At 54.9% G+C, this 24,076-nt stretch overlaps 1 protein-coding gene across 1 annotated transcript; it reads left to right on the top strand.

The window, feature by feature from the left end:
• The first annotated feature begins 542 nt into the window (after positions 1-542).
• Positions 543-19,079, top strand: PMP22 (peripheral myelin protein 22). The gene is made up of 5 exons (XM_040580269.1): positions 543-671; positions 1,516-1,610; positions 2,791-2,881; positions 13,662-13,802; positions 17,767-19,079. The coding sequence occupies exons 2-5, from the start codon at positions 1,533-1,535 to the stop codon at positions 17,931-17,933; spliced, it is 477 nt and encodes a 158-aa protein (XP_040436203.1). The 5' UTR covers positions 543-671; positions 1,516-1,532; the 3' UTR covers positions 17,934-19,079.
• The last annotated feature ends 4,997 nt before the right edge of the window (positions 19,080-24,076 follow it).

The raw sequence follows: 24,076 nt of genomic DNA, 5'->3' as shown, positions 1-24,076 counted from the left end.
CCAGCCCTCCCCTTATCTGCTTTAGGACCCCCGCCCCAGCTGCCAGCTGCGGGACACTGGCCACATCCTGCGTGGGGCACAGCCCGGCTCCCTGCCGGCTGCCCTGACACGCAGTGCCCCCCAAGACACACGTGGCCAAGCCAGGGGTCCTCGCTGAGGGGGGAGCATCGTGGGTAAGAAGTAAGGAGGCGCGTCGTGGGTAAGAAGTAGGGGGGCAGGCAGGCCGTGGGGTGGGTGTCGCCCCACATGTCCCCGCTGCGCGGCTGGAGGGCAAAGGCGGGAACGGCGGTGTGTGGGGATGGGGATGGGGATGGGGATGGGGATGGGGATGGGGATGGGGATGGGGATGGGGATGGGGATGGGGATGGGGATGGGGATGGGGATGGGGATGGGGATGGGGATGGGGATGGGGATGGGGATGGGGATGGGGATGGGGATGGGGATGGGGATGGGGATGGGACGCTGAGTGACTCTCGCTCGGGGGAGGCGGGCCGGGGCTGGGGCGCTGCCGCATTTATAGGAGGAGCGGCCGGGCGCCGCCGCAGAGCCCTCCCTGTCCCGCAGACGCAAGCGGGGCGGTGGCCCCGGTTAAAGGGGAAACTTGTCAGCGCCGCCGCCCGCTCCCGCCGCCCGTTCCGCTCCAGCTCCGCTCCGCTCGGCTCCGCCGCGACGTGAGTACGGCCCGGGCGGCCCGCTCCGCCAGCCGGGCTGCGGGGGCACCGCGGGGCGCTCCCCGGGGAGGGCAACAGGCACCCCGAAGGGCCGGAGAGACCCTCCGGGGGTCCGCAGGGGAGAGGGACTGAGGGAGGCCCCCAGCTCCGGGGGTCCTCTAGGCAGTGGGGTCAGGGCAGCCCCCCTCCCCTCTTCTCCGGGGGTGCCGAGGGGGGGATAGGCTGGGGAGAGCCCCCCCCTTCCCCGGGGAGAGGGTCCAAAAGAGCCTCAGCGGGGGGTGCCGAGGGGAGATGGGCCGAGGGCACCCGCCGGAGAAGAGAGGCCGAGGTAAACGCCCCGACCCCACCGTCCCCCGGGGGTCTCCAGGGCGGATGGGCCGGGGAAAGCCTGCCCTGGGGAGACGAGCAGGCAGAGTCACCCCCAGTGGTCCTTTGGGTAGGTGGGCAAGGGACCCCCCTCCCAGCTGAGAGGGGCCGGGATAGCCCCTCGGGTGACATGCGCCGCGATGGACCCCTCCTCCGCCTCGGAGGTGCCCTCGGGGAGAGGGATCGGAGCCCCCCCTCGGAGGAGAGGAGCTGGGGGACCGCCCTCGGGTAAGACCCCAGGGGAGCGGGGCGGGGGGTAGCCCCCTCGGTAAGAGGGCTTGGGGGAGCAGGCTCGGGGGAAGGGCTCGGAGGGGCCCCCGGGGGTCTCCGGGGGTGGGGCCGGGCAGGGGCCGGGGGGGGAAGCCGGGAGCCGGGCGCTGCCCGAGCATCCCCCGGCGCGGGCGGGTCCAGGCGCTGCCGTGCGCCTCCTGCCGCCCCGGGTCGGCCCCGCGCCCAGCGGCATCCCTGTCCCCTCCAGCGCTGCCCGCCGCCGAGATGCTGCTTTTGCTGCTGGGGATCATCGTGCTCCATGTCACCGTGCTGGTGCTGCTCTTCGTCTCCACCATCGTCAGCGTAAGTGCGGGCTCCTCCGGCACCGGCAGGGCAGGGGCGGCTTGGGGGGGGAGGGGGGGGCACGGCATGGCAAGAGCAGATGGTGTTATTTTTCTTTGTGGTTTATTTTACAGCCTGGCTTTTAGCAGGAAACTTGCCGATTGCTGGTCTTACTAGCAGTGGAATTTTGGAGCATCTCACACAGAGAGCTCCTTCTGGCTTTGTGCTGGCAGGTGGAACTGGTGGGGTGCTGGGCTGCGTGCGGCAGCGGGTGCTCAGGGCATCGGTGCTGATGAAGCCCATCTCCTCATCGTCCCCACGCTGGTTCGCATCAGGGAGCAGCCTCAGAGCACCCAAAATACCCTCCTTGGGGGTGACGCTGCCCTCCCCTTTCGCAAAGGAGCTCCGCCTGCTCATGGGCTTCAGCCCGCAGGACCAGTACAGCCAGTGTGGGTAAAACCCCTGGAAAGGGGGCTGGTTTGGGCACTGGCTGCTCAGCACCAGCGTTTTGCTCTCCAGCTCTGCTCCTTTGGGGCTGTGAGTTAGGCACAGCCTCCGTCTCCTAACCCAGATGGGCTCCTGCTGGTGATTTTCAAGGCTTAAGTTTTGCAAGCAGTGGGAAGGGCTGGATGTTGCAGTGAGGGTTCCCAGCACTGCGCTCAGTCTTAAGCCCAATTAATGTGTAATCTTCTTAGGAAGAGGTTTGACTTGGTTTTAAGGCAGCAGTTTTGTGGAGCTAGTGAATTCCAGGCTTGCTTCACCAGGTTCTTTTTTCCCATATTATTATTTTTTCTTTTTTTTTGGAGGGGGGGGAGTGGTAATGGTAGTAGAAGACGTTACAAAAATCTTCTGAGTCGTTAGAAATCACGTGGAAACATTCAAATAGCCCGGCTTGGCAGCAGGCGAGGACAGCAGAGGGGAGGGAAATGCACGTCCCCCGTGGGACTTGATCCATGTTAAAGAGAATAAAGAAGTTCTGTTTTTCTGCCGTTGAGGCAAAAGCAGCTAAAAGCAAATATCAGTATTTACTTTCCAAACCCCAAACGCCCCAAAGAAAAGCATGTGCCTGGGAGCGCCTGGCCAGGCACGCGCGTACCAGTACGCACTGGGGCTGGCCGGTGCCGAAGCCTTGTGGGGGGGCGTTCGGCTGCCTGCTGCCTCCTGCCAGGGTCCTGCTCACGGGGCTGCGTCTCTTTTGCAGCAATGGCTGGTGAATGGCGGGCACACGGCAGACCTCTGGCAGAACTGCACTTCTGGTAGCGTCTTCCACTGCCTGACGTCGTCCACGAACGGTGAGTGCTGCCCAGCAGTCGGGGCTGGTGCTGCCCATCACTTCTAGTGACCTCCCTGGACATGGGAAATCAGGGGGGATTTGCCTGTGCAGGTTATTTGTGATCCCCTCTTGCTTTTTCCTGCACCCCCAAAGCTGTTCCCTCCCAGCCCTTCCCCTTGCCTCCTCTGCTCTGTCCCCAGATGGAGGGGCAGGACTCCACGTCGTTGATGTCCCGGTGGGGGGATGTAGTGGAGAGATGGCTCCCTAACACCTTACCAGTCCCTGATGTTGTGATGGGGCTTAGCGTGGGTACCAGACCCAGTGCCCGTTGCTCTGCCCTTCTGCCCTCGAGCTGCGGGGCAGCTCCTGGTAGCACTGTGGTAGTGTGTTTGGCATACTCAGCCGCACTGGAGGCGACTGGCTCAAGCCCTGTTGGGTGGTGTCCTGTTATCAGCCTGTTTTGATTTCACTCGGATGTACAAACGCGAGGCAGTCCTTGGAGCAGGGCTTGCTGAGCACCCATCGCCCTGCTGGGCGTGGAGGGACTGATTTTGGCACACCTCCCTCTTGCTCCGGCTGTGAGGGTGTCGCAAAGATGCGCGTGGTACCCCACTGACAGCGTGTCCCTGCCTGGAAAGCTGCACTGCTTTTTGCTGCTATGACAGGCTGAGGTTTCAGGTACACGCCTCACCCTACAGCTGGCTGTTGAGCACTGTGTGTGGGATGTGCTGAGTGCTCAGGCTCTTCATCCTGCTGCTGAAATGGTGCCCGGTGGCACCTGCACAGCTGGGGTGGCTGAGCAGCCGCCTCTGGACCAAGCTGGGTGAAGGCTGATGTCACGCTGGGTGACATCGCCCAGCGAAGTGCTTGCTGAGGTCAGCAGGGGAGGAGTAGTTGCTAAGATGCTGTGACAGAGTTTCCAGGGCATACAGAGGTACCAGGAATGAGAAATCTGTGCTCGGGGTGTCAGGCAAGCCTGTGCCTCAGTTTCCCCAGAAGACAGGGCTAATGCCAGTGTGTCCAGCATTCGTTTTCAGTTAGCTTGGCTTTTGCTTTCCCATGGAAACAGATTCCCCCAGTGAAACCACCTGTGAATCATGGCGATGTCACTGCACGCACAGTCATACTGTGCTGGAAACATGGTCCTGGCACAGGAGCAAACCAATGCCGCGTGGTGTCGGCAAAGACGGAATGGTCGCACTGGGAGCACTAGGTCGACAAGGAGGGAACACTGAGATGCTTTCAAAGGGTTGCGGCGATGGGGGACTATCGGAGGTTTTTGGAGATGCGGGTCACCCTAATCCCCAGCCTGCTGGGAGCAAAACACTCGTGGTTCCCCCACGCAGGGGGGTGGATGCTGATGCTCGCCCTCCCTCTTACCTCCCCCGGGCTGAAAGCAGCGGCTGTTCCCCTGCACGGGCCCAGGCTCTGCTCTGGTTGGGAGCGGAGCTGCCGTGCTGGTCTCTGCTGACGCCTGGTGGTGTCCAGGCTGGCCAGGAAGCGGCTGGATCCTGTCCCAGCCGAGGAGCCTTCTGGAGCCATGTCCTTCATCAGCAGTTGGCTAGTGCTGGCTATCTGCAGCGTAGGCAGGCTGCTTCACGGCCATTCATCCGTGCTCCAAAACTGCTGACTTTGCGTTTTGAAATAAAAGGCAGCCATGGCCCCCAGGAGTCCCAGAGCCCGGGGCTGTAAAGCCTCCCCAAATCTTTTGCTTTTCAAACCTGCACTGCTTATTCTGGGTGTTTGCAGGATGCTGCGTGTCGAGGAGTTATCGGTGTTGAGAGGGGCTTGTCCAAAAAGCAGTTGGGATCGTTTCCTCCACATCTGACTGTCCCGTTGGGTGTTGTGCATCTATATTGCCCTGCTCCCAGAAACTGCTCAAAGAAGGGCTTCCCTCTGGATCATTTCCAGGGATGATTTTTTTTTTTTATCATTAATGGGACTACAGTCAAGATGACCCTGCTAAGAATGCAGTTGAGCAGCTGAGTTTGGTTGATAAGGTGCCCCAGCGGGCTGCTGTGAGTGAGGTGCAATGGTGCTCGAGCCTGAAAGAGCTTTCTGACAGCTCTTGTTCATATGAAGGCTCTGCTCCGGCATCAGGAGAAGGGGATTTTGCTTGGGCAAGGGCTTGTGCCTCATCCACCCGTGACAGGAGTGTGGGAGCAGTGCTACTCAGGACCAGTCTTCATCTGGTGGGACTCTGGATGCAGGATCCAGAGCTCACCGGTGCTGTAGGAACACAAAATTAAAAGATATTTCCTAGGCCTGCACAAGGCTTTTAAAATCTGTCTGTAAAACCAGAACAAAACTGCCATGTGGCTTCCTTTCCAGTAGATCCCTGCTCTCTCCCTCCCCGCTGCCCATCTCTGGGCCCCTTGCTCCCACCACCCCACGCTGCTGGGGGAATTGTGGCCGGTCACTATGTGAAGCGATAGTGGGAACACAGGGCAAGGATACTGTGGCCGAGACACCTCTGAGGCTTGTGCTTGTCCCTCCCTCAACCTTGTTATGCTCCTCATATGCTCTTTGCTAGGAATATGCTTACTTTAAAAGATAAGAAAGATCCCATACCAAATACTGCAAACCATTCCCATTTAAATCTCTTCCAACGGCTGTGCGTGCTACACTCAGTTGTAGAAAGCTGTAAGAACTTGTTTCTCTCTCTTGTGCCAAGGAGGGTACTTAATGGTTAACTGCAGAGTGCCAAGGTCTGCTCTGGGCTAAGAGCAAGAAATCCTCGCTTGGGAATTTTGGCAGAACTTAGTCCTGACGTAGAGACGGTGTTTCTTCTGGCCATTGCAGTGGCCGCTGTAGTGCAGTCACTTCTTCCTCTCTTTTTGGGAAGGGGTGGTGCTCAGTACTCGGAATATGTGGAATTAGGGAGGGTGGGGTCTTGTGTGTTCAGCACGGATGGGGGCTTTGGGGGGTGTTGTGCTGCGGTGCCCCTCTCGGTCTCAGAACAGTGAGGAGGGGGCAGCTGCACAGGGACCCTTTTCTTTCCATGACCATTATGCAGATGCCCAATGAGAAACTCAACTTGCTAAAACGAGGTGCCAGCAAGATGCACTTGTGTTGGACACAGGGGCAGGTTGGGGACTGTGCTCCAGACTTCACAGATTATCCCACGGGATGGAATAAGCAGCAGAACAGCCCAAGAGTTGGCTGCAGAACCCCAGACCGGGGCTTCCTGGGACATTAGCAGACCTGGGGTATAGGCTGGAGCTGGCCTTGGAGGGGGCTGAGCGCCCACCTCCCACATTCCTCTTGGCAGGGTTTGAACCCCGTGCATGTGTGAGGGCTGAGCAGCCCTGGTGGGAATGTGTGCAGGGAGGGAGGATGAAACACCAGGTCGGGGGCAGATGCCCACTTCTTCACCTTTTACAACTGCCTGCTTGTTGCTTTGAGTTTTGCATTTGCTTGTTAGATAATGCCTTTTTTTTTTTTCAAGAGGCCGAGAACTATGGAAAAAATGTTGCAATCTTTGCTTCGTTTGCACTGTCAGACATTCCTGGAAAAGACTTATCTCAAGAATTCAGCTCTGAATCCCAGAACTGTGCGTCGGCACGGCTGCGCGCCAGCGCCCAGCTGTGCGATCCCGCTGCAAACACGGGGCACACGGCCGGACCTGCACCGCCCAACTGCTCTTAAGTAGATTCCACCCCAAATTTGCAGATGGTGGTATTTTTTCCTCCAAAAATGTCCTCTTCCTTCCACAACTGAATTTTCATGCAGGCAAGAAGATTTTTTTTTCTGCTACTTTCTACTATTCTTCTTCTGATTTCAGTGGGAGTGGGGAATGTGGGGAAGGAACGGGAACCTCCCTGGAGATCCCCACATCCTCCTGTAACATCAGGAGACATTTTTCCTATTGTTTTCCCACAGTTTCTCCTGTCACTGCTCTGTGGCTTTCACATGACTGGCTTGTTCGCAGGCAGGCTGGTGGTTTTTTGGCTTTTTTAAAGGGAAAAGAAAACCCTAAACCTTGGGAAATGTGCAGGCTGCCAGTCCACATGATTACTAAGTGCTATGGGCCGTGTGATGCACCTGCTAATTTGCTGATGTGATGGCCACAAGCAAAGCCCAGGTGGGTTGTCCAGCATGGAGATCTGCCCTGGACAGCTTGGGTGGGCAGGGATGGACCTCCCATCGATGGGGCAGGCACTGCCTCACACCGGGGCATTGCCCCGCTCTTCTGCACACTGACCGTCCCTCTTTGCTCTGGCAGGTGGGGCCCTAAGCAGCACTGCTGGTGCTTGAAATGCATTTTCTTTGGGCTGGAGAAGGCAGGACAGATCTTCATCCCTGGCATGAGTTAGGGGCATCGGTGCCCTGACCCATCAGCTGTTCCCAGGAGGAGCTGCACTGCTGTTTCTCCACTTTAAAATGCATAACTGAAACATCTGAACCCCCATTGCTTTTGGTCTGTCAGCCCCCCCTCCCGAGTGGCTTTGCTGCCCTTCTTTCAGACCCTTTATTCCAGCAAGGCTGGATTCACATGGCATAGAAAAGGTATTGAGAGATGGAGGTGCCATTTAACCTGCTGTATCCTTTTTGTGACTGAAAACGACGCTGCTAGGCTTCAGTGAAGCCTTGCGCTGAGGAAAATTACTTCTCAATGCCTAATTCCAGTATTGCTAGTGAGTATAAAATACCTCAACAAAAAGAGATGGGAGCAGATTCCCCTCCAGCCCACTGGAAGGACTGAGACTGCACCAAGTGGATTGAGACTTGGAGGGTTTGTCACTGGCGAGGGGACACTTCCCAGTGCACGAGGGTGAGGTGGAAGCAATAGTCTAGTCACCCCTGCAAGTTAGAAGTTCAAAGATTTAAAGATGCAAAGATTTTAAAAAGTGGTTTCAGCTTTTTGTTGAATGCTGAAGTAACCTGCCGCACTTAGGCTGCGCGTCTCGCTGAGCCTGCGGGCACAGCACCGTCGCAGCCTTTTGCTTTACTTCTGCTGGGCAGCTGCAAACTAGCGAGAAATTCCCCAGGTCTAAGATGCTGGATCTGTTATGACGAGCCCTGCAGTAAATACGAGTAAATACGAGTAGCTTGTTTGTGTAGTAGCCTTTACGCTTGAGGTTCTAGCCACCAGCTGGCCCCGTTCAGCTCAGGGACTGCATGTACAGAAGATTTGGGGACGTATCTGATCCTTCAGGGTCTTTGCAGTCTGCAGCAAAGAGCCAGCTTTTACCCATGGCAGTCTGTGGGTCCAGGACACCCGCTTCGCCATCGCTCGACCTCATTGCCCTGACTGGGGCAGGGCTGAACCCCTCTCTGCCAGCTGTGGGTGACTACAGCTTGCCCCTTAGTTGTCTCAAATAAACTGTGGGGTATTCCCGGAGAACATTTTGTATTTCAGATCAGTTTCTCCCATAACCACGTAGCCTATGATATTAAAGGGATTTCCTCTGGTTAAAGCCATTTTTTTACTGTTTCTTGTTCTTCTTACAAAGAGCATCTGATAAGGAGAGGGAGGGAACTCGTGCTTTTCCTTCTCAGCTGCTTCAGAGCTCTTTGGCTCCCATTTTTCTGTGGAAGGGGGTCAGTCAACCTTCCCTGCTGTGTGGGGGGCTTTGGCCCATAGAAGAGGAGAGAAAGGGAGGAAGAAGTTGACGTGTGGACTAACAATGACTGTAAAACCAGAAGAATGGGTCGGTGGGTCCACTGCAGAGCACCATGCTGGAAACCCCTTAAATCAACATTTTTTTGGCCTTGATGAGACGCCCCTGTGGCCACAGACCAGGTGTATACCTGCAACGTGCCTGTGGGTCAGGGCAGCATCGCTCCCCATCCCTGCTCCTGGTGCCTGGACTCAGAATCAGTGGGAGCTGGTACCTAAGCCCTTTGGAGGACCTGAGCCTGAAGTGACGTGTCGACCACCTCAGCTCACTCTCACACACAAACCAAAAGGAAGTCGGAGCCACCACACCGAGGGTCTTGGAGAGGAGCTGGCTTGGGCATTGTGGAGCTGTTGGAAGGTGTTTTTCATGGTGCCAGCAGCTTTCTGCTGCCTCCACAGCATCAGAGGTTGCCTCTTTGGGTTGTGAGCTTCAACAGTCTGACTGGATGACTGAACATGGCAGCTCTGGAGAGCTACAGATCTCCTGGCCTTGGGGACTTCTTGGGTGCAGCTTCAAGGAGAAGGCAAAAGGGAGGACAGCTGAGAGGAAAAGAGGACGAGAGGAGAACAGAGGGCTTTGGGGGTTTCATCTCCTTCTGAAGGAACTACAGAAGAGGACCAAGAAGTCTCGGGCAGTACTGAGTTCATTCACTGCCTCCCCGCAGCCCCAGTGTTTCTCACCTGCTCATCCCCTGGCCCTTACAAACACTTTGGGAGCCCTTTAAAATCGCCCTTTTCTGGTGGTTTTTCCAGGAATACCTCAACCCAGCACTCTGTGGTCCCTTCCAGGGGATCGACCATAGGAGGATGGGAAAGGAGCAACTGCTGGGTGCAAAACCTGCTTTTCCTGGCTTGAACATCCAGCAGCCACAAATGCAGCTGGGGAAGGTTTGATTTCGTGCTGGTGGGAGGTCTGGGACCAAAGCAGAAGAAAGTTGCAGTGTCACGGAGCTGGATTTTCGCTAGGAGATGTTAGCAGCTCTGCTGGATGCAGCTGATGAACTGTGATGCTGTTGTCCCCAACAGGAGATGTTCACTTTGGGTGATGGGGCTGTGGGAGGCAGCAGGGGGGTCTGTGCCACTCAGGAGTAGTGCTGCATTTAGCTGAGCTTTTTTGACTTTCTGAGTTGCTACAGCGAGTTGCCAAGGGGCAGCAGTCTGAAGATCAGGCCCAGAAGAGCGATGCCATTGAGCTAATATTTCTGCATCTTTAGTTCACCCTTTTTCAACCCTCTTAAGGTGTGTTTGAGTATCAAGGTTTAACACCCTTGCAAGCCCCAGCGCTTGCGATGTGACCTGTCTGCTTCACAGGTGAGGATGCAGGTTGGGTTCAGGTTCTTGGTCAGACCTTGAAGCCCGAGAGTCTGCTTTGAAAAAACCCTTCTCAGATACTGTGGCTTTTGTGGACAGAGCTGGGCTGGTACCTTGTGCCAGTAGGTGCATGTGCTGCTCCTGACCCTGCTGATACATGGTCAGCAGCACTGCAGGAGCAGGTTTTACCATGCAGATGTGGGCATGAATTTCCCCTCCCTCTAGTTTTGTATATGTTATGTGCTGCAGTTACTTCCTTAGTGGGTGCTTTCTTCCTGAGAAGTGGCTGCTTTTGACGGATGCAGTGCATATGCAGTTTGCAAAGGGAAAGCTTTCCTCCAAATGTTACCGTCAGCTCATGGCACACGGGTGGTTTTAGTGCCCAGCACTAATCTAGTGATGTCTTACAGCGAGTACATAAGCTGATTGCTCAGATAAGTTTCTTTGCAGTTTGTACTTCATTCTTTCTCCTTGGCTGGCTCAAAAGAGGACAGGGTGTCTAAAACAGAGCAGTGAATTAAACCCTGGAGAGCCAATGCCTGTGTTTTAAAGCCCTCTGCTCCTGCCCAAGGGCATGTTTCTGCCTGCCCCATCAATCCTGCTCAGCTGCACCCCTCATCTGGGTATAAAACATCCTTGCAAGGGGGGCTGCGGCTTTGCTGGAAGGGGTTGGGTTAGCATCTGCTGCTCTAGTGGGGTCAGCTGCAATTTCTGCTCTGGGTTTCCATTTCTGCTCTGAGTTTCCATCTTTCACGTTAGACTTCAGGGCAGTGGAACGTGGTCTTCAGCATCCCTGGGGTGAAATCTTTTTCCCCGCTGTTACAAGCGGTGGCATGAGCACATCAGAGCTTGCAGGGCTTAGGGAAATTTTCAAATTTGTTTTGTAAAAACTTCTGACTTTGTTTCTGACTGCCTGAAAGGGCTCGAAAACTGCTCCCAACGGGTCCTCTCCGGAAGCGGCGTGCAGGGTGTTATCTGTCCTTTCCACTCTGTTTCCTTTTCTTCCTCCTCCTGAAGAACAAAGAGATAAACACAGAGCTGAAGAGATGCAGGAGAAAAATGGAATAATCGACTCACTGCCCAGGGGAAACCACAAATAACAGCCTGGGAGTAAACAGTGCTGACAGCCCCGTGGTACAACCGACACAGGGCGCAGACCTCCCTGTGGCAAACTTGCTTTATTTTTAAAAGCCTATAGGTAGGAGAGAGCACTAATAGCAGCAGAGTTGAGAGCATATGGGGTTGAGGAAGCAGCAATCTCATCCACCATTCTAGTGGTGTTTTCAAAGGAATTAAAGGCAATGAGCTGTGCTAATACAGCTGAAGTCTGGGGGCAGCTGGGCTTGGACTTAATGGGAGTATAAGGGCTTGCACTGGTGGGTCTCCGAGTCATGAGCTGGGGATCCTGCCCCTTGTTTTTACAAAGGAGGCCAATAAAAGTCAGCAAAGGGCTGGATGTGAGCAGATCCAGAGCTCTGGTCTGTGGGATTATCTCCAATTTCCCTGCTCGCCAGCTTGTGCGATTGCTGCTCTCTGGCCACTGAGAGCCCTGCGGTCACGGTGGGCTTTCCCCTCTCCCTCAGTGCCTGCCTTTGTATTCCTCTGTCACAGCTCTTTATTACAACGGGATTGTGCAAAGCCTGTATCAATCATTTGCATTCAGAACCAAAAAAGAGTCACGGGAAGGCGGATGCAATTAAAAGGGCAGCTCAGCTCAGCTTTCCATCTAGAGAGCCTTCTCCTTAAAATAACTGGCAGTTGGAGCATCCACCTCGGAGCAGAAAGGGCTCCTCTCTGGGCCAGATCCCGTGGCCTTTGAGATCACAAAAGACTTGGCTTCCTGGGTCCTGGACCTGACTGCAGGGCTTGGGGCTGGGCAGGCGTGGGCTGAGCCAGGACACGGAGCGGGGCAGGGCTGTGGGGCTCGGGAGATGGTGAGATGAAGGTTCAGCTTCTCACACCTGGGACGGGAGCCCTTTCTGTGCTGGAACGTGGATGGAGAAGGCAATTCAGCAGCTGGGCATCCTCTAACCATACTTTCCGATCCCATCTGAGCAATGATTTATGACTTGATTTTAGCAGCGTTTGAGCTGCCTCCTTCCCTCCGCTGCTCCCTGGCCGAGCATGGGCAGAGCGGAGGGGTCAGCTGTGGGTGAGGCAGTGGGTTTCCCTGCCTGGCCAGCTGAGAGTGATGAAATCTGTGGGACATTTTGTCTGTGCATCGGTGCGTAAGCTACGCTGGGATTTCCTGGGAGTGACAGCAGTGGTAGCTGCTCCTTCCTAAGGAACAGCAGTAACTGGTGCATGTGGATGTAAACCCGGCGACGCTGACTCGGGTGAAGCGCAGCAGCTCTTCAGCAGGGCCAGGTAACGCTGCAGAGCAGTTTGGTGTGGGAATGGTGGAAAGGAGGGGAAGGAAAAAGCAGGCTGCAATGAGCAGGGGCCGCTCTGGGTGGGTTCAGTCTGCTTCGGTGAGCAGGACTTGAATTGCTCCATTGCGTGAACACGGGGAGGCAAAGGCAGGGGCAGGACTGATGGTGCAAAGCCAAACGCGCCAGACGTTACTCAATTGCACAGGATGTTCCCTGCAGGCACGGATTTGCTGGAAGGGTTCAGGCATGGATCATCACTGCTGTCCCAGCTGAAGGCTGTACCTCGCTCTCCAGCTCAAATTCCTCTCTCCCCTCCACGAGTGCAGCTTTGCGAGGGTCTGGGGGAGAAGCGTGCTTGCTCCTCTGAGAGCAGACGCTGCTCAGGGCAGTCCCACACGAAGGTCGCTGAGCTGAAGCGTAGCTCGATGTGGAAGTTTTGCTGCGTTTCAGGTACTTGCTGCAGAAAGCTGGCTCTCGCAGCGTGCGGCCGGGGGAGCGAAGCTGCAGGGAGTAAAACTGGCAGGAAGATGATACTGGGACTGAGACTTCAGTGCTGCCTCGCTGTCCCCTGTGCGAGGATCCAGCCCAAAGCATGGTTCTTCTGCCTTTCACTGGGTGGTTTGTGTCTCAGTTTACCTGTACCGAGTCCTGTCTGCCTTCCATGGTGAATTAATCAATATTGCATCCTTAAAAACCCTCTCAAGGAAGGCTGTGAATACCCATTTTGATCTCAGATTCTATAAGGAGAAGCAAAGGCAGAGGTGTTTGTGCGCAGGGCGCCGTCCTGGTACCGTCAGGCACTGTCTCTTTCCACCAAGCTGCAGCAGCTCATGGGATGGAGCAGCATTTTGCTTGTTTATTTATATTTTTTTTTACGTGGGGAGTTACACACCCACGAAGCCTGGAAATAGCTGGGCAGTGACTCACTCAGGGGCTGGTTTAACTGGTCTGCTCTGGGAGGCAGTTGTGTTTGGCAGCTGGGGAAGGCTTTTTCCAAAAGGTTTGACTCCACAAGGGCAGAGGGTGTTCTCACTCACTGTGTATTTATTTTACCTCTGAGCTTGGCCAGCTCGGTGTCTCATGGCTTGTTGCACATGGATTTTGTGTTTCTATACAGCAGAACTCCCAGGGCCCGACGTGAAGGTGGGGCAGAGGCTTCGTCACGGTTTCTGCAGGCTTCAGACCGGAGCTCGTCTCTCTGCTTGTATTTTATTAGAAATGTTCCTTGTGAAAGCGTGTGGCCCCGCAATTCATGTTACCTCAGCACGCAGGTCCGTGCACATGGCATCCTCCATCCCAGGCAGTGCTCTGCCTGTGCTGAGGACCACACCAGCTGGTGCAGCGCTGGATGTGGCTGCATCCCCCAGCTGTTAAACTTAATGGGAGCCAGGGGTGGGATGGTGGCACGAGGAGGATGCCGAGGCCACGGGCTGTGGTGGGCGCTTGCTATCTGTGGTGCCCACGCTGACGTTTGTCTGTCTGTCTTTCCCCAGAATGGCTGCAGTCAGTCCAAGCAATGATGATCCTCTCCATCATCTTCAGCGTCTTATCCCTGTTCCTGTTCTTTTGCCAGCTGTTCACGCTCACCAAGGGCGGGCGGTTTTACGTTACTGGAATTTTCCAAATCCTTGCTGGTAAGTGGGGGCCGATCGATGGGGCTGTCAGCGGTGGGGAAAGGGCTTTCCAGCAGAAGAGAGGGTAACGGTGGGAATGATCACACCCTGGGGTACAGGAAGCAGGCCCCCTGAGCTGGCTCCTGCCTGGCTCAGGGTGGGGAGGAGGGGATGAATAATTCAGGTCTGGTGAGGTTTCGCACGCTGCGGGATGAGATCCATCCGTCAGGGCGTTATGCATCCAAACCTTTGGATCGTGGAAGGTGTAAGGGGGTCGCTGTGCTGGCCGGGGAGGTTTCAGAGGGGCCAGGTGCCCGCTGGAGGCAGAGCTGTGCCCACCGTGGGTGTTTGGGGCAAGCAGGGCGTGGGGGCTGCCAGGCTGGAGGCTCTGCCTCCCCCTCCTCCCATGGCACCGGGTGGGATGCTGAGGGTCCAGGGCGGCCATGCTGGCTCTGGGACCCACCTCCGCTGGCCTGGGCGAGGTTTCCGCAACTGCTGGCGGGCTGGGGGAAGTAGTGGCAAACCTCTTTTGGCAAAAGAGGATGCAATGATTATTTATAAACTTGCCATAAGGGGGCCTGGTGCTTTGCACTTCAGCAAAGAGCGCTGGAGCGTGCAGGGTGAGCCAGCTGACTTTGAACTGTCAGATACTATTTTTAACTCTTAAAGAACTCAGCACTGGAAATGAGCCACGGTTCATGTCCTACGTTGCAGTTCTCCAAATATAGATGCTGTAAAGCCACGGGCTCCGTTTACGTTTCCACGTATGAAACCAGTGGGGAGGATTTTCAAGCATTCAAGACTAGAAAAATGAAATGGTGCAGCAAGGTTCTGGCTAAATTATGACAGACTGTCTGGGAAGGAGACTAGTTGTTTGCTAGAGCTTTAGATGTTACACTAAAAGCCACTCCAGGTCCTGCCCCTAAATCAGTGGAAAAACTCATCCACTGAATTTAAACAAAGTTTCTGAGCATCCTTTAAGCAACCGACCTTCACAAACCCTGGAAAAGTTCAGGGCTAACCTTTATTAGCAGGTGTGGCATGAAATCTGTTATAAGTGTATCTGCCTGGCCGTGATGCAGGTGATGAGTTCAGATCAGTTCACTGTCTCTGAAAAGATGGATGTGTAGAAACACGTTACAGGCACGGACACAGGGAGGGGAAATGGGCATTAATAATGCAATTATCTGCCTGAGAGCTTGTCTAATAGATCTGGGAGCAGAAGGCTCCTCTCTCCTGAGTGATCGGTGGTGAATCCTCATTCCTGGAGGAAGAAAAAATGGGACTGCAATCCTTTTGTCCGTGCTGTGCTGGGTGTCCTAAGGGGATGCAGGGTCAGGCTATAGACCTGCTGTCTTTTTCCTTGTTGGGTTTGAGCCATGGGTCAAAATCCATCCCCAGCCAGTAAGAAGGACAGGAAAAGAGTGATCTTATTCCTGTGGCCTGAGGAACCTGTAGGCAGAGGTCTGGATTGGGATGGACCATGCAGAGGTGGGCACTGGTGGCCATCCTTGCTGTTCTCCCCCATCAGGGCTGGAGGAGGGGGCTCAGGGCAGCTGTGGCCTTTGTGACCCTGAATTTCAGGAGATCCCACCTGGAGGAGGTATGGATGGTTCTGGTCAAAGGAGCTGAACCTCATGTGGTCTCCTTGCAGCTTGCTGTGGAAGGCCACTGCTGTCTAAAGCCAATGGAAGAAATTCCTGTGGCCTTCAGGCATTGCAGGTGTTTATCCATGCCTTGCAAAGCCCTGGCACCACAAAGCCCTGCTGCAGGTCTGCCAAGGACAAGGTCTTACCCACCTGAGTGCTTTGCTTTCAGCTCCAGCAGAGATGGAGAGGACCTCCCTCCTTCTGGGAGGGGATGGGAAGGCTCTTGCTGAAGCCCTCCATCACCCTCCACTGCCTCACGGTGTGATGCAGCCTGGCGATGCTGAGGGTCTCCAGTTTTGGAACCTGAAAGACAGCAGCGCTGGACCTGAACCAGCGGGTGCCGGGAGCAGGACTGCTGGGTGCTCTTGCGTGGCAGAGCCAGGCAGTGGTGTCCTGAGAGCCGGGGAGCAGGTCAGGGGCTGGTCTCCACTGTGGCTTAGGCTGTGGCTCAGGGGAGCTGGGGGGTGGAGGTCAGGGTGAGAAGAGATGCACAAGGTCATTCGGGTCTGTTGTGCGGCAGCAGGGCAGGATGCATCCCCTGCACCTTCTCCACACTGCTTGGGAACATGCCTTGAAGTCTAGCTAAATTTGCCCTGATGGGATTTTAGCCATCACAAAGGCATCAAAAGGCCCTTGACAGCTCCCCTCCATCCTTGGCGGGTCCATCACATTGACAGGTAACTTCCCATAGCTGCATAAGCCCAGCATGGGAGAGACATTGGTTTGGATCTCTCCAGGTCTGACCCAGCTTTTCCATCACTCTCTCCATCTTCAGCATCACTTTCATCCCTTTCCCGTCATCCCTCCCACCCTGGAGCTGCTGTCCTTGAGGGGTGGAGAGGGTAAGCTCAGCCTCGAGGGCTGCGCTTTCCACATATCCCACAGCTTTTTGCAGAAACCTGCACTGGAGAGCTGACCTCAAGCCTGCACCAGCACCCAGCCTGCTTCATCTGCGGGGCTAGGGCAGCATGTGCAAACCTGCAGGAACACATTTGAGGCAGCATTTGCCCTCCTGGCCTGTCAAAACAAAACTAGAGGGTGTTCTTAAAACCAGGCTCTAAAGCGGTGATGCATTATTGCTTGCATTGGTGCAAGCAGCCAAATGCAGCTGTGCTTCACTTCCCGAGCGTGTTCTCCAGGCCGAAAGCAGTGCAGATGCTGCAGAAGTGCAGTCAGAACCATTGCCTCCATTTTGCCAATTTCCTCGCACGGACAATTGCTGCTGTATTTTCTGCTGTCTGTAGGTGACTGGCGTGGCCACGCGCCTGCTCTCTGTCCCACCAGCCTCGGCAGACAATTGTTGTGCTCCCTGTGCATGGGCCGGGGCAGTGGGAGTTGGCTCTCGTGCTCAGAGAATGGAAACCGCACCAGCGGCGTGTTAATGAAACATATTCCCACTTCTGCACTTTCCCAGAACAAAGGAGCAGTGTCAAGTGGAATTACAGCTCAAATATCACGGTGGTTAAATGTAGGTGGTCCCGAGGTCCGTGCAGGGTATTTGGAACTCAGCTCCGACAACAGCCCCACGACTGTATAATAGAACTGCTGGGATGGACTGAAAGAGCTTGTTTTCGGGCAGAAATAGAGGTGGCTTTGTGTTCGCTCTGGGCAGTCCCCAACGTTGAGGGGTTGTTTTTACAACAAAGCTTGAATGCTGCCTACCGGAGCTGGGCCTGGCCGGACAGCCCTCGGGGACCTGTGCTGGGCCCTGGCTGGCAAGGGTGGGTGCCAGGAGCTGGGAAGAGGGACAAGCCATGGGCGCAGGGGGGCTTGCAGCGAGCGGGGCTTGCAGCTGAGCTCCTCGCTCAGCCCTGGAAGGGGACAAGGCATCGCACGGCACAGACTCTGCCAGGCCAGGGTGTCCTTCACCCCAGCTGTCTGCCTGAGCAGGTGATAAAGAAGCTCTCACGCTTTAAAACAAGCCAGGTTTGTGTGTGCCCTCTTGCAGCTGCTCTGCTCAGGCTTCACTCTGGGTTTTGAACAAGCTGCCCAAGGGAGCAGGGTTGGTCTGGAGCAGCAGCCCGGAGCAGGGGGCTGCCTGATGCTTGCCTGAAGGATGGGTTAGCCCGGGTGATGCTCCAGCTTTGCCTGCTCCAGGGGCTTCTGCTTCACTTCCACAGTCCAGCAGACACCCCCACTCACCTGCAGCCAGCGCAGAGCCCACAGCATCACTCCCCACCCCGATCATCTGTAGCTTTCCAAGAGACACGATACAAGGGGGCAATAATAAAAAGTTTCCCATATTGGTGTTGGGTATTATCCACTCCGGCTCCAGCTTTCCAGCAGGGAACTGCTCCGTGCATGGCGTTGCTAACCCATGTGTGCTTCCCTGGCAGGGCTCTGCGTGATGACCGGTGCGGCCATCTTCACAGTGAGGCACACGGACTGGCACCAAGCCTCAGAAAACACCTCCTACGGCTTCGCCTATATCCTGGCGTGGCTGGCCTTCCCCCTGGCCCTCGCCAGCGGCATCGTCTACGTCATCCTACGGAAGCGCGAGTGATGCTGCAGGAGGTGGTGTGGTGTGACAAGGGCACTCATGATGTCCACGGAGGAGACGGAGGCGGGGGAAAATAGACGAGAAAACGGAAAAGAAAATTAACAAAAAAAAAAAAAAAAAAAAAAAAAGGAATAAACCCTCCCACCAAAACCAAAACCAAACCCAACCGACCCCAAAAGGAAACACTCAAAGGGTTACTTGTTAATTGAAGATGTATATAGTATCTATGGTTTAAAAAACCTATTTATAACACTTTTTACATATATGTACATAGTATTGTTTGCTTTTGTTGACCATATGCTATGTTTTAAAGCCTAAAGCAAGTGCCTAAGGAATTATTACTCCTAACAGTGTAACAAGAGCGCAGTGATTTTTCTCTCATGCAAAATCCTCTTTGACCTGAACTCTCCTTCCCCATCCCAGCCTGTATTGAACCATCAGAAAACCCCAGCTCTGACTGGTTTTAGGCTGGCATAAATCGGAGTTACGCCTGTTTACGCCAGCCGGAGGGTTAGTCCCCCCCACTCCTGCCACATGCTGTGATCCTGGTAACCGAAGTGCACATCCAGATCTGATGGGAGATGCTTCCTAAAGGTTTGAAGGATTTTGGAACAAAGGCTTTGATTGCCCCAAGTGCCTAAATGACTTATGTGCCTAAGTCCCATTGCCTTGCCACCACACCCGCTGGGAGTTTGGGCTTTTAAATCACTTAGGTTGGATTGCAATCCAGCTCGGGCTGTCTGCCTTCGCCCGCGGGGGCTCTGGGGGTGCCCCCGGCACCTGTGCCAGTGGGGCCGGGGGGTGTGCTGTGCCGTGCCGTGCCGTGCCGAGCCGAGCTGCTGGGGCACTGATGCTCCCAACCGTGAAATGTGCTTTATCCTTGCCGTGGAGCTAAACCACCGATGAGAAAGAAGCAAACCCAGTATATCTATGAAATCAAATACCAGATATATGAAATGGTGCTATCTATTTACCATTCCTTATATTGCTAGCCATTTAACCTTATTCACTGGAAATTCAGTTAACAATCTGGAGGTAAACAACCAAGCTAGAAATGAAAAATAATTCTGTGTAATATAAATGAGCTATAACTGCTTTTGTACTTAGACTTGCTCTTACTATTATTTTTAATAAAGCATTTATAACTGACGTTCCGTTTTTCCCCCCGCTGTGGTCAAGAGGAACAGAAACAGCTCTGGGTTGCGCCCGTCGGTCTGTTTTCGGCCGGAGCGGGATGTCTGTCCTCTCTCTGTGTGGCAGTGACATGTCTGGCCATGAATTGAACGGGCACCTGCGCAGACCCCAGGCTGCCTTCTGAGGACTCCAGACACTGTGTTGCTGTTGTTGGTTTTGTTTCATTTTGGGGTTGTTTTTTCTTTTTGGTTCTTTTTTTTTTTTTTTTTTTTTGCTTTGCTTTTCTGATTTTATACCGACTGTGTGGACTAAGAAGCAATGAAATAAAAGTCAGAATAACTCAGTTGCTTTTGGCGTTTTTGCGGGTTAGAGCTGGGCTGTGCTCTACCAGTCTGCTTGCCCGGCCACACCTCGGAAGTTCTCCACGATGCCGTGTGGCGGACCTGTGGGATAATTCATGGCGCTGAGAGAGGCTCCGAGTGATGCCATGTAGCGGATCTGTGGGATAATTCATGGTGCTGAGAGAGGCTCTGAGCTCGCTGGGCTGCCTGTGTGGCACATGTCTCTGTGCCGGAGGGGTAAGACTGCACCAGAGCTCGCACTGGGGCCAGGAGCTGAGCCCAGTGCCATAGTGCTGGTGCGTGCTTATCATTCCACCTCTGTCCTAGGATGCTCGTGTGATGTGACCACCAGCTCCCCAGAGACAGCAGCCGGGCAGCAGCTGGCAGGACCACACTCACCCCTCCCAGTGTCCCAAGCCAGGACGGTTCAGGTCACCTGCAGCTGCCCCGGGGGGATCCGGCTGGCTCTGCCACCCAGCACAAACAGCAGGAGCCTTTCAGTCCTGTGTGCCGAAACACCCAGAGCCGGGGGGTGCAGTTACGGCCGGGGGGGATTAGCACCCTGTGGGCAGTACCTGCAGCCCCAGTGGTTGGCACAGACGCTCACGCTTCCGTTGGCCCATTCATTTGGCTGTTAAATGTCTGCGCTGATGTAGCAACCGGTGCTGCAGAAACACAATGGCTCTTGTAAGGCCGCCTGTTGAGGTCAGTTATTAACATCAGGCCAGATCCCCAAGCCCTCATCCCAGCCACATCCCAAAGGAAAGGAGCAGGAGCTGCCTTGCATCTTCTCAGCCACCCAATGCAGAGTGTGGGTAGCGCAGTGGGACCACCCCATCTGCGTGCTCCTGGTCATCACCCTCCAGCTGGGAGTATTTCCCCCATGTGCTAATTTTGCTGAGCTCCAACTAAGCCCAGGGCGGTATCTCACTTGCTGAAGCAGCATTTGAGCCCCCACGAGCTGCAGTGCTGGGATACACGGTCACCCTGGGTCCTGCTGGGCTTGGCACCGCTCACCATGCAAAGGGGACAAACATTTCCCTTCTGAGGAGCAGGTAGGAACACATGTGCTTTTTCCTCCTCCTGTGGGAAAATTAAAGATGCTCTTTCTTAGTTTGAATCAGTTATCCCAGAAGGCACAAAAAGCTGACTGCTTAATTTTTGCCTCTCAGCGCAGTGCTCTCCATCCATTCAAGGTGTAAACAAGTGAGCAGCATCAGTGCCAACACCTCAGTGCTGCATCCTGGCTTTGTCCGGGGGATGCGTTTTTAAAAGCATGAGGAGCGAGGTGACTTTTGATGTGGAAAAGACACGAAGGTTTGAATCCCTTTTGGAAATGGGCCCAAGGGGAACTGCCACCTATTTGCACCACGGCTGACGTGTGTCCCCCCAGCCTGCCTCCTGGGGGCTGACTCGGCTGGGTGGGAGCCTGCCCCCCCCCCCTCCCCCATTACCCTGGCTCACAGCCACTGCAAACGTGCTCCCACCTGGGTGGCCCTGTGGCGACAGGAGCTGGGCGACACCCGGCAGCTGCGTCCTGTCCCTCCACCACAGCCCCCGTGCTGGCCTGGAACGGGCTTTTTTTGATCTTTTTTTTCTTTCCTTTTCCTTTCCTTTTTCCTTTCCTTTTTCCTTTCCTTTTTCCTTTCCTTTTTCCTTTCCTTTTTCCTTTCCTTTTTCCTTTCCTTTTTCCTTTCCTTTTTCTTTCCTCTGCCCCAGGGCAGCGGTGCGGAGGGGGCCGGCCCTGCGCGGTGCGTGGGCGCCGCCCGCTGGCTGCAGGCGGCACGGCGGGGTGCGGGGCGCCGCAGGACACCCCGCTGCGGGGGCCGCGCTCTGAAGGCGCAGGGTCCGGGTGTCCCCCCAGGTGACAGCAGGGACAGGGCTGAAGTGATGTGCCCCCGGGGTGGGAGCATCGCCGGTCCCTGGGGCGGCTGGGGGCGGTGGGTGGGATGCAGCTCCCAGCCGCGGTGCTGGCGGTGTGGAGGGTTGTCCCCCCCTTGGCGTCACTTACTGCCCGCTGGGAATGGCTGGGTTAAAGTGCAGATAATTAATAATTAAAAATGCAGGGAGCCCCAGAGGTCTCTAGTGCTGTCCCCTGCCTGGGGTGGGACCATGCCCCGGGCTGAGCTGGCCTTTGCTCAGCCAAGCCTTGGCACCCTCCAGGGGTGAGTCCCCGACACTCCCCCCCTCCCCCTCCGCCCCGTGAAAAAGCCTTTCCTAATCACCAGCCTGAGCATCCCAGGCCTCAGCCTGCCCCTCATGCCATCCAACGGCCACAGGGACCATCCTCTAGACCCCAGCCCAGGAACCCATCTCCACAAGGGCTGTGGCGGACCACCAGCACCCAGGCTGGAGGTGCATCACCCCATCGGGTGCTGTGTTCCCCACTCCCGGCTCTCCTGGCTCACAAGATGACAGGAGACATTAAGGCAGGACCCAGCACTTTTGCCCGATTAGCTGTAAGCACACCGAGCTAAATGAAACTCAAAAATTTCAGTGCACCCTGGGGCTACAGCCCAATTAAAATCAAAACAGCCCATAAACCAGCTAACTGAACAACACGGCAGCAGCGTGATGCAAAGTGGCAGAGGGGTGAAAAAAAATATTAGGGAAGTTTCTTTAATGTGTGTTGTATCATAAAAGCAATTGTTTAAATGGCTTTTTGAGCGTTCTCAGCAGTAAATACTTCTGAAAAATGCACTGAGCAAATCTTGTCTTCCTCTTTCATTTACTGCCTTGTAAATTGAAAAATTATGGTAGGAATAAAAATTCTGGGTGCCTGGGAGCAGCCGTTCTGTTCGCAGCCCCCTTTCCCCATGCAGCCCCCTTTCCCCACACAGCCCGCCGTGGCTCCCAGCTCCCACTGCACTTCCCAGAGCCCTCCCGGGTTGTGGTGTGAGAGCAGCTCCCAGCCCCACTGGTGCCACCAACCCTGCTCCGGGGGACACCTCGCAGGTGCAGGGGCATGGTCCCCGTGCAGGACCTGGCTGTAAAGCTGGCATGGGTAGGAGCAGCTAAGCCTTTCCCTGCAGCCCTGAGCGGACAGAAGGTGTTTGGGCTGAGCTTGGCCATGCTGCGGGCTCTGGTGAGCATGGCTGGGGTGCCAACCAACTGTCCTCGCCCGGGGTGACAACCCGATCTCTTGGGCCAGGGTATCAGCCGGGTCTCCTTGCAAAGCTCGCAGCAGCGCTCCCACCCTGGGCATAGCCCTGGCTGGGGTTCTGAAGCCCTCTCTTCTGGCACCGACCTGGTCTTTTCACGTGCCGATAAGGCAGGTGCTAGCACGCTGGCTGCGCTGGCGAAATGCAGCTGCTGCTGCCCTAAGTGCCAGCTAGCTAATTAGTTCATTCTGGCTTGACTTCTTTGGTCAACGTCACATTAATTCGTGCAGGGAAGGTTTTCTTCAGCCCATGGTGGCTGACAGGTTGCAAGAGTCTTTTAGTCTGTCAAAATGAACAAGTCGGCTCACTCGAGTGTGACTCAGCCAGGGAGTGCTCAGTTGCAGACACACAAAGATGAACCAAGTGGGAGCAAGCATAGCTCTTTACAGAGAACCGGGCTTTTGGAGGCATCGCACAAGTCACCTAAAGATGCTCCAGTCCCTCCCCACCCCCTTGCTGGAATCAGTTAATGAACATGGAAGACACCTGAAGCAAATCCAGGACCATGTCAAGGGCCAACACCTTGCAGAGAGGGTCAGATAGCCTCATGACAAACTCAAGTCAATTAGCAAATTGGCAGAGTTTGCTGGCATGCAATTAGTTATCCTATATAATCCGTGTGGAGGAAGCAGTACAGGTAAGTGACCCTGGCACTATAAGTTGAACAGCCCTGATGCAGGTTGCTGTTTTAATTTTATTTTTTTTTGTCTACCTTGGTTACTTAGTCTATTTTTATCAACTAAATAAGATGAATCACTTCCACGTTTGTTTTATTGTTGCAAGAACTGAGGTAGGTGGCAATTTTTTCCCTGTTGTTTTTATTTGACACAAATAATGTCAGATAACCTGTCCTGGATGGGAGGGCTCTGAGGCTGCCCACTTCAGCCCTGTTCGAGACTAGCAGAAGAAGACTTAGATCATATGTTGTCTGAACAGGCTTTATTGTTATTTTGTAATCTGGTTAATTCAACTAAACATGATAACACCACCACTACTAGGACTGGCCTTTAAATAAAAGCATCCGTGGCAGATCTCCCCTGCTGGATTCTCCCTAGCACGGGAGTGCTGAGGGCTGCATTTTCCTCAAACAGGTTGAAGCTGGGATATGGTTAGTGAATATATATTTAGATCCATTTGGGACTTGGCTGGAGCAGTCTCAGCCTGCTTTTGGAGTCTAGCAACACTTTTTCTTCTGCATCTATTACCCATCCCCTGAGCCCTCCCATCCCTTTGCTGCCCTCATCCTCCAGACTGCCCTCAAAACTCTCCCTCCCCTCTCTGCCCTCCAGTGCTGACCCCTTAGCCCTCCCATTCTCACTTGGTCAACTTTTTCCCTCGTAATTATTTAACATGATTATTGATGCTTCCTTGAACACAGCCTCTTTGTGCGGTGATTTATGGAGTGCTTCCTCTGCTGCAGCTCCCCTCTCCCCTCGCAGGGACGGGCTGGCTGGGGGCTGCAGTCAGGAGGTGACGCTTTGGCCCGGCTGCTGAGCAGTGAGTCACTGGT

The sequence above is a fragment of the Falco naumanni genome, chromosome 1, assembly GCF_017639655.2.
Source record: "Falco naumanni isolate bFalNau1 chromosome 1, bFalNau1.pat, whole genome shotgun sequence".
In the NCBI taxonomy this organism is placed as follows: domain Eukaryota; kingdom Metazoa; phylum Chordata; class Aves; order Falconiformes; family Falconidae; genus Falco; species Falco naumanni.
This window is presented reverse-complemented; position numbering and strand designations above follow the sequence as displayed.

Excerpts from the sequence above, each read along its gene's own strand:
- PMP22 (XM_040580269.1), top strand. The coding sequence starts at position 1,533 with ATGCTGCTTTTGCTGCTGGGGATCATCGTGCTCCATGTCACCGTGCTG. Across the intron at positions 2,882-13,661 it reads CCTGACGTCGTCCACGAACG|AATGGCTGCAGTCAGTCCAA; the intron begins GTGAGTGCTGCC and ends GTCTTTCCCCAG. Across the intron at positions 13,803-17,766 it reads AATTTTCCAAATCCTTGCTG|GGCTCTGCGTGATGACCGGT; the intron begins GTAAGTGGGGGC and ends CTTCCCTGGCAG.